This window comes from Eleginops maclovinus, chromosome 5 (assembly GCF_036324505.1).
Source record: "Eleginops maclovinus isolate JMC-PN-2008 ecotype Puerto Natales chromosome 5, JC_Emac_rtc_rv5, whole genome shotgun sequence".
Classification (NCBI taxonomy): domain Eukaryota; kingdom Metazoa; phylum Chordata; class Actinopteri; order Perciformes; family Eleginopidae; genus Eleginops; species Eleginops maclovinus.
This window is the reverse complement of record NC_086353.1, coordinates 2,333,814-2,343,575: the sequence shown is the minus strand read 5'-3', so window position 1 is coordinate 2,343,575 and position 9,762 is coordinate 2,333,814. Positions and strand designations below refer to the sequence as shown.

At 45.9% G+C, this 9,762-nt stretch overlaps 1 protein-coding gene across 1 annotated transcript; it reads right to left on the bottom strand.

Annotated features, from left to right (window-relative positions):
• Positions 1-145: 145 nt before the first annotated feature.
• Positions 146-8,332, bottom strand: LOC134864410 (protein lava lamp-like). Its single transcript, XM_063883347.1, has one exon. The coding sequence runs from the start codon at positions 8,330-8,332 to the stop codon at positions 146-148; it is 8,187 nt and encodes a 2,728-aa protein (XP_063739417.1).
• Between the last annotated feature and the right edge of the window lie 1,430 nt (positions 8,333-9,762).

Sequence of the window (9,762 nt, the reverse complement as noted above, 5' to 3'; positions counted from 1 at the left end):
ATGTACATTTAAATGTGTATTTATAAATGCTTTTGCCGAATTATGAAAATTGTAGATTGCTAAAAAAGAATCCCCCCCCCCCCCCACCCCCCACCCAGATATACCCCTGATGTCGTCTGGTATGCCACCGCCTAACTAGTGGCCTTTAATGCTTGGCCCACTGAGCTCTATTCTCCTGCACTGTTATCATGAGCTCAAGGGTCTCATCGCAAAGGGTGTCATTGTCCCGATAATAACCGTTAATGAGGTCCTGATTTTCCTGGACCTGGCGTTTGAGATCCCGGTTTCGAGCCTGAACTTCTTCCTGCTCATCGACCGGACACTTTTTCCGCAGGTCGTTCAGCTTTTCCTGCAGGGCTCTGTTTTCGCTGGTAAGAGTTTTTTTCGCCACTTCGACGGCCTCATAACTTTTCTTGAACTCCCCGTGAGATTTGAGCTTGTCTTGGAAAAACTGGACGTCTTCATTCAGTTTCTTTTGCTCGTTCTCCAAGCTGTCCCTCTGAATAACCGCGGTGTCGAATTTCTGCTGCCATTGCATTTCGCAAAGGAGTTTGTCCTGGGCCTCAGAGAGCACCTCTTTCAGGAACCTGTGTTTTACCTGGGAGGCTGCTTCACTGACTTCCAGATTGAGGAGTTCGTGCTTGAAGTGTTTCTTACGATCGATCTCTTTCTTGACATGGTCCAGATTCTTTTGCAATGAGTTGTTTTCCGCGTTCAAATCATCCAGGTGATCGAGTGTCGTCAAATGACAACGACCCTTCTTCAAAACACCAAGCTGTTGGTTGAGATCCACAAGTTCCTTCCCCATGGCGTCACTATCACGCCTCAGGGTCTCATTGGATGCATTCAAGGCCTCAAACTTTACCCTGAGATGCTTTTCCTTGTGAACCTCATTGCTCAAACCCTGGATCTCGTCCCTCAAAGCTGTGTTCTTCCTCATTAAGTCCTCTGTCTCAGCTTTCGCCTCGTTGAAAGTGTCCTCTAGGTCCACGAAACGCTTTCGCCTTTCCTTGAGCTGCAAAATGTCTTTTTGCAGCAAGACATTTTCATTGCTCAAGGCGACTTTTGCTGTCACCATTTCGTAGCAATCTCCTCTCATGATCCCCTCATTTTGAAGGTCTCGACACAACTCCTCTTTCTGTTGTTGCAATAACTGACTTTGCTGGAAAATCAACTCTTGTTCTGCCTTCGCATTGTTGTATGACCCCTGCAGATTCTCGAGACCCAGAAGCCTCTTTGAAAGCTCAGAAATCTCTACTTTCAACTTGTCAGTTTGATTCCTTTCCTCCTCATTTGACGCTGTCATTGCGTCTATCTCACTCTGCACTGTGCTCTCCTTTTCAAGCTCCGTCCTGAGATCCTTAACGTCCTGCTGGAGAGCCTGGTTCTGCCAGCAAACCCCCTCTAACTCGGCCTTAGACAGTTGGTAACGTTCCCGAAGCTGCTCTTTCCTGTGCTTGAGAAACTTAAGTTCTTTCTCAAGGGAACCATTTACTCTGGTGATTTCCTCTGCGTCCCGTCCCAATGCAATGAGCGATTCCATTGTAGCATTAAAGCCTTGGATCACTGAACGCACTTCCTCAATCTGAACATTAAGCTCTCTCTGCCTAGACTGTGCATCTTGATTCTCAGCTTCGACAGCATCCATGCTAGTCAGCTCATCATACTTAAAATTCCGCTCTTCCTCGAGATTCTGTAGTTGAAGCTCCAATTGCTTGTTTTTGGAGATCATGCCCTGGAACATGACCTCTACGGTGCCATTATTTTCGATCTTCTCACTAAGTTCCCTCACTTCTTTATCGAGGTAGGCACATTTTCGCCTTATGTCAAGTTCCTCGGCCTTCAGAGCCTTGTACTCCTCTCCCTGACATGGAAGGCTGCTGAAGCTGTTTTTTATGGATTGCATTTCCCGAAGTAGGATCTTGAGCTGCTCTTCGACAACCCCAAGTCTCCTACTCACCCCATCGCGCTCGCCCCCGAGTTTGTCCTGGGCCTCAGAGAGCACCTCTTTCAGGAACCTGTGTTTCACCTGGGAGGCTGCTTCGCTGACTTCCAGTTTGAGGAGTTTGTGTTTCTTACGATCGATCTCTTTCTTGACATTCTCCAAATTCTTTTGCAGGTAGTCATTTTCCACGTTCAAATCATCCAGGTGATCAAGTGTCGCCAAATGACAACGACCCTTCTTCAAAACACCAAGCTGTTGATTGAGATCCACAAGTTCCTTCCCCATGGCATCACTATCACGCCTCAGGGTCTCATTGGATGCATTCAAGGCCTCAAACTTTACCCTGAGATGCTTTTCCTTGTGAACCTCATTGCTCAAACCCTGGATCTCGTCCCTCAAAGCTGTGTTCTTCCTCATTAAGTCCTCTGTCTCAGCTTTCGCCTCGTTGAAAGTGTCCTCTAGGTCTACGAATCGCTTTCGCCTTTCCTTGAGCTGCAAAATGTCTTTTTGCAGCAAGACATTTTCATTGCTCAAGGCGACTTTTGCTGTCACCATTTCGTAGCAATCTCCTCTCATGATCCCCTCATTTTGAAGGTCTCGACACAACTCCTCTTTCTGTTGTTGCAATAACTGACTTTGCTGGAAAATCAACTCTTGTTCTGCCTTCGCAATGTTGTATGACCCCTGCAGATTCTCGAAATCCAGAAGCCTCTTTGAAAGCTCAGAAATCTCTACTTTCAACTTGTCAGTTTGATTCCTTTCCTCCTCATTTGACGCTGTCAGTGCGTCTATCTCACTCTGCACTGTGCTCTCCTTTTCAAGCTCCGTCCTGAGATCCTTAACGTCCTGCTGGAGAGCCTGGTTCTGCCAGCAAACCCCCTCTAACTCGGCCTTAGACAGTTGGTAACGTTCCCGAAGCTGCTCTTTCCTGTGCTTGAGAAACTTAAGTTCTTTCTCAAGGGAACCATTTACTCTGGTGATTTCCTCTGCGTCCCGTCCCAATGCAATGAGCGATTCCATTGTAGCATTAAAGCCTTGGATCACTGAACGCACTTCCTCAATCTGAACATTAAGCTCTCTCTGCCTAGACTGTGCATCTTGTTTCTCAGCTTCGACAGCATCCATGCTAGTCAGCTCATCATACTTAAAATTCCGCTCTTCCTCGAGATTCTGTAGTTGAAGCTCCAATTGCTTGTTTTTGGAGATCATGCCCTGGAACATGACCTCTACGGTGCCATTATTTTCGATCTTCTCACTAAGTTCCCTCACTTCTTTATCGAGGTAGGCACATTTTCGCCTTATGTCAAGTTCCTCGGCCTTCAGAGCCTTGTACTCCTCCCCCTGACATGGAAGGCTGCTGAAGCTGTTTTTTATGGATTGCATTTCCCGAAGTAGGATCTTGAGCTGCTCTTCGACAACCCCAAGACTCCTACTCACCCCATCGCGCTCGCCCCCGAGTTTGTCCTGGGCCTCAGAGAGCACCTCTTTCAGGAACCTGTGTTTCACCTGGGAGGCTGCTTCGCTGACTTCCAGTTTGAGGAGTTTGTGTTTCTTACGATCGATCTCTTTCTTGACATTCTCCAAATTCTTTTGCAGGTAGTCATTTTCCACGTTCAAATCATCCAGGTGATCAAGTGTCGCCAAATGACAACGACCCTTCTTCAAAACACCAAGCTGTTGATTGAGATCCACAAGTTCCTTCCCCATGGCGTCACTATCACGCCTCAGGGTCTCATTGGATGCATTCAAGGCCTCAAACTTTACCCTGAGATGCTTTTCCTTGTGAACCTCATTGCTCAAACCCTGGATCTCGTCCCTCAAAGCTGTGTTCTTCCTCATTAAGTCCTCTGTCTCAGCTTTCGCCTCGTTGAAAGTGTCCTCTAGGTCTACGAATCGCTTTCGCCTTTCCTTGAGCTGCAAAATGTCTTTTTGCAGCAAGACATTTTCATTGCTCAAGGCGACTTTTGCTGTCACCATTTCGTAGCAATCTCCTCTCATGATCCCCTCATTTTGAAGGTCTCGACACAACTCCTCTTTCTGTTGTTGCAATAACTGACTTTGCTGGAAAATCAACTCTTGTTCTGCCTTCGCAATGTTGTATGACCCCTGCAGATTCTCGAAATCCAGAAGCCTCTTTGAAAGCTCAGAAATCTCTACTTTCAACTTGTCAGTTTGATTCCTTTCCTCCTCATTTGACGCTGTCAGTGCGTCTATCTCACTCTGCACTGTGCTCTCCTTTTCAAGCTCCGTCCTGAGATCCTTAACGTCCTGCTGGAGAGCCTGGTTCTGCCAGCAAACCCCCTCTAACTCGGCCTTAGACAGTTGGTAACGTTCCCGAAGCTGCTCTTTCCTGTGCTTGAGAAACTTAAGTTCTTTCTCAAGGGAACCATTTACTCTGGTGATTTCCTCTGCGTCCCGTCCCAATGCAATGAGCGATTCCATTGTAGCATTAAAGCCTTGGATCACTGAACGCACTTCCTCAATCTGAACATTAAGCTCTCTCTGCCTAGACTGTGCATCTTGTTTCTCAGCTTCGACAGCATCCATGCTAGTCAGCTCATCATACTTAAAATTCCGCTCTTCCTCGAGATTCTGTAGTTGAAGCTCCAATTGCTTGTTTTTGGAGATCATGCCCTGGAACATGACCTCTACGGTGCCATTATTTTCGATCTTCTCACTAAGTTCCCTCACTTCTTTATCGAGGTAGGCACATTTTCGCCTTATGTCAAGTTCCTCGGCCTTCAGAGCCTTGTACTCCTCTCCCTGACATGGAAGGCTGCTGAAGCTGTTTTTTATGGATTGCATTTCCCGAAGTAGGATCTTGAGCTGCTCTTCGACAACCCCAAGTCTCCTACTCACCCCATCGCGCTCGCCCCCGAGTTTGTCCTGGGCCTCAGAGAGCACCTCTTTCAGGAACCTGTGTTTCACCTGGGAGGCTGCTTCGCTGACTTCCAGTTTGAGGAGTTTGTGTTTCTTACGATCGATCTCTTTCTTGACATTCTCCAAATTCTTTTGCAGGTAGTCATTTTCCACGTTCAAATCATCCAGGTGATCAAGTGTCGCCAAATGACAACGACCCTTCTTCAAAACACCAAGCTGTTGATTGAGATCCACAAGTTCCTTCCCCATGGCGTCACTATCATGCCTCAGGGTCTCATTGGATGCATTCAAGGCCTCAAACTTTACCCTGAGATGCTTTTCCTTGTGAACCTCATTGCTCAAACCCTGGATCTCGTCCCTCAAAGCTGTGTTCTTCCTCATTAAGTCCTCTGTCTCAGCTTTCGCCTCGTTGAAAGTGTCCTCTAGGTCTACGAATCGCTTTCGCCTTTCCTTGAGCTGCAAAATGTCTTTTTGCAGCAAGACATTTTCATTGCTCAAGGCGACTTTTGCTGTCACCATTTCGTAGCAATCTCCTCTCATGATCCCCTCATTTTGAAGGTCTCGACACAACTCCTCTTTCTGTTGTTGCAATAACTGACTTTGCTGGAAAATCAACTCTTGTTCTGCCTTCGCAATGTTGTATGACCCCTGCAGATTCTCGAGACCCAGAAGCCTCTTTGAAAGCTCAGAAATCTCTACTTTCAACTCGTCAGTTTGATTCCTTTCCTCCTCATTTGACGCTGTCATTGCGTCTATCTCACTCTGCACTGTGCTCTCCTTTCCAAGCTCCGTCCTGAGATCCTTAACGTCCTGCTGGAGAGCCTGGTTCTGCCAGCAAACCCCCTCTAACTCGGCCTTAGACAGTTGGTAACGTTCCCGAAGCTGCTCTTTCCTGTGCTTGAGAAACTTAAGTTCTTTCTCAAGGGAACCATTTACTCTGGTGATTTCCTCTGCGTCCCGTCCCAATGCAATGAGCGATTCCATTGTAGCATTAAAGCCTTGGATCACTGAACGCACTTCCTCAATCTGAACATTAAGCTCTCTCTGCCTAGACTGTGCATCTTGTTTCTCAGCTTCGACAGCATCCATGCTAGTCAGCTCATCATACTTAAAATTCCGCTCTTCCTCGAGATTCTGTAGTTGAAGCTCCAATTGCTTGTTTTTGGAGATCATGCCCTGGAACATAACCTCTACGGTGCCATTATTTTCGATCTTCTCACTAAGTTCCCTCACTTCTTTATCGAGGTAGGCACATTTTCGCCTTATGTCAAGTTCCTCGGCCTTCAGAGCCTTGTACTCCTCTCCCTGACATGGAAGGCTGCTGAAGCTGTTTTTTATGGATTGCATTTCCCGAAGTAGGATCTTGAGCTGCTCTTCGACAACCCCAAGTCTCCTACTCACCCCATCGCGCTCGCCCCCGAGTTTGTCCTGGGCCTCAGAGAGCACCTCTTTCAGGAACCTGTGTTTCACCTGGGAGGCTGCTTCGCTGACTTCCAGTTTGAGGAGTTTGTGTTTCTTACGATCGATCTCTTTCTTGACATTCTCCAAATTCTTTTGCAGGTAGTCATTTTCCACGTTCAAATCATCCAGGTGATCAAGTGTCGCCAAATGACAACGACCCTTCTTCAAAACACCAAGCTGTTGATTGAGATCCACAAGTTCCTTCCCCATGGCGTCACTATCATGCCTCAGGGTCTCATTGGATGCATTCAAGGCCTCAAACTTTACCCTGAGATGCTTTTCCTTGTGAACCTCATTGCTCAAACCCTGGATCGTGTCCCTCAAAGCTGTGTTCTTCCTCATTAAGTCCTCTGTCTCAGCTTTCGCCTCCTTGAAAGTGTCCTCTAGGTCCACGAATCGCTTTCGCCTTTCCTTGAGCTGCAAAATGTCTTTTTGCAGCAAAACATTTTCATTGCTCAAGGCGACTTTTGCTGTCACCATTTCGTAGCAATCTCCTCTCATGATCCCCTCATTTTGAAGGTCTCGACACAACTCCTCTTTCTGTTGTTGCAATAACTGACTTTGCTGGAAAATCAACTCTTTTTCTGCCTTCGCAATGTTGTATGACCCCTGCAGATTCTCGAGACCCAGAAGCCTCTTTGAAAGCTCAGAAACGTCTACTTGCAACTTGCCAATTTCACACCTTTCCTCCTCATTTGACCTTGTCATTGCATCTATCTCACTCTGTGCTGTGCTCTCCTTTTCAAGCTCCGTCCTGAGATCCTCAACCTCCTGCTGCAGAGCCTGGTTCTGCCAGCAAACCCCCTCTTTCTCAGCTTTCGCCTCCTTGAAAGTGTCCTCTAGGTCCACGAAACGCTGACGCCTTTCCTTGAGCTGCAAAATGTCTTTTTGCAGCAAGACATTTTCATTGCTCAAGGCGACTTTTGCTGTCACCATTTCGTTGCAATCTCCCCTCATGGTGTCCTCATTTTGAAGGTCTCGACACAACTCCTCTTTCTGTTGTTGCAATAACTGATTTTGCTGGAAAATCAACTCTTCTTCTGCCTTCGCATTGTTGTATGACCCCTGCAGATTCTCGAAACCCAGAAGCCTCTTTGAAAGCTGAGAGATCTGTACTTGCAACTTGCCAGTTAGACTCTTTTCCTCCTCATTTGACGCTGTCATTGCGTCTATATTACTCTGCACTTTTCTCTCCTTTTCAAACACCGTCCTGAGATCCTCAACGTCCTGCTGGAGAGCCTGGTGCTGCCAGCAAAACCCCTCTATCTCTTCCATAGACAGCTGGTAACGTTCCTGAAGCTGCTCTTTCCTGTGCTTGAGAAACTTTAGTTCTTCTTCAAGGGAACCATTTAATCTGGTGATTTCCTCTGTGTCCCGTCTCCATTCAATGACTGATTCAATCGTAGCATTAAAGAACTGGATCACTGAACGCGCTTCCTCAATCTGAACATTAAGCTCTCTCTGCCTAGACTGTGCATCTTGATACTCAGGTTTGACAGCATTTATGCTAGCCAGCTTATCATACTTAAAATTCCGCTCTTCCAAGAGATTCTGTAGTTGAAGCTCCAATTCGTTGTTTTTGGAGATCATGCCCTGGTACATGGTGGCCTCTACGGTGCCATTATTTTGGATCTTCTCACTAAGTTCCCTCACCTCTTTATCGAGGTAGGCACATTTTCGCCTTATGTCAAGTTCCTCGGACTTCAGAGCCTCGTACTCCTCCCCCTGACATGGAAGGCTGCTGAACCTGTTTTTTATGGATTGCATTTCCCGAAGTAGGCTCTTGAGCTGCTCTTCGACAGTCCCAAATATCCTACTCACCACATCGTGCTCGCCCCCGAGTTTGTCCTGGGACGACCCTTCTTCAAATTCACCAAGCTGCTGTTTCTTGTGAATGTCATTGCTCAAACCCTGGATCTTCTCCCTCAAAGCCATGTTCTTGGGCATTAAGTCGTCATTCTCAGCTTTCGACGTCTTCAAAGTGTCCGCGCGACGCCTTCCTGTCAGCTTCAAGAAGACATTTTGCAGCTCATGGAAAGGTGCCATCGTGTTATCGCATTCGCCTCCCATTTCCATTTGTTTCTTACTGTCTGCCATTTCTGTACAATGACTTCAGAGGACAGACTATAATATAATGCGGTAGAAAGTGGTAATACTAATCGTTTTCTAACAGAAGTCGCGATGTGTTTTGTGTGTCAGTGTTGGACTGGTCACAGCTAATAGCAACTGGTAATACTAAACGTTTTATCACGGAGGTCGCGATGTGTTGTCAATGTTGGACTGGTAACAGCTAAACCAAGATTAGCTTTGCCTTTAAACAAGAACTCAGGCTGGTTTTATAGATTCTGATTTGGAATTCGATGATGTCACTAAGCACATCAAAGTCAGTACATTCGGATTTATTACATCACTGTTGATGATGTCACGTCGTGTTCTAAAATGGAATGTCTGCTCAGATGCAGAGATGTTGCCCTGGCAACAGTGAAAAGATGCATTATGGGTAACATTGTCAAGGGATTTTAACTACAACAAGTTGGCTGACTTTATTCTACTCAATAATAAGGGAATTTTATTATGTAGAAGACTATAAAGTGAGGTCACTGCAACAGATAAATAAAATCATATTTATTCAATTTTTTGGGGGAAATGTTGGAATGAAACTGAAATCTTTTTGTGACAGCAAATCCCAATAGCGCTGCTTTAGCTTGGTATTCTAGTGTACTTTCAGGTTGAGGAAATTCGGTTGTTTGGCCACAACTGACATAAAATGAACGGCACTACTTTCTGCCCGTTCGTTGATATGAGGGTTATTCTAATTGAGTCTGTTATGTGTCTGTAGCCAGATCTGGGCAGTAAGTACACGGCCTTGTCCTCAGTGAGCACTCTGATCCAGAAGAACCTGGTGATGAAGACCCACAACCCTGCAAGGTACACAGGAAACACACACATTATTCTTGTAGAATTTCAGTTTTTGTAACCAATTCGGAGTGTTTTGAGGTGGGGACGGGGGCGGAAAATACACAGTTTACATTTGAATTGTTCTCATTGATGAACTTTAGCAATAAAACCATCACACGCAATACAATTAAAGCACACAAAATATAATTTCTAGGTGATTTTTCTCTTTCCTCCATACAGAAGACGGCCTGGCTTTAGGGGAGCGCCTAGAGTCTTTAGAAGGAACTAAAGATGGTCCAGAAGGAGACAGAGAGGATGCCAGGAGTGAAGGAGACGAGGAGGGAGAAGAAGAGGAAGGTGGCCCGGCGCTTGTGGACCTCACTGCTAGTGATGACGACAAAGAGGAGAAGGAAGAGGACAGAATACAGTGAGCGTGATTCAAAACCGTAAAACCTCTGCCCTTTTAAATGCTAATGTTTTTATAAATATTTTACTCTTAAATTGGACATTTCCAATTTCCTTTCTATTCTACTTTATTTTTACATTTTCATTGCACATTCTGACTTCAACCTCTATGT

Bases quoted from the DNA above. Each gene is read 5' to 3' on its own strand.
- LOC134864410 (XM_063883347.1), bottom strand. From the start codon at position 8,332: ATGGCACCTTTCCATGAGCTGCAAAATGTCTTCTTGAAGCTGACAGGA.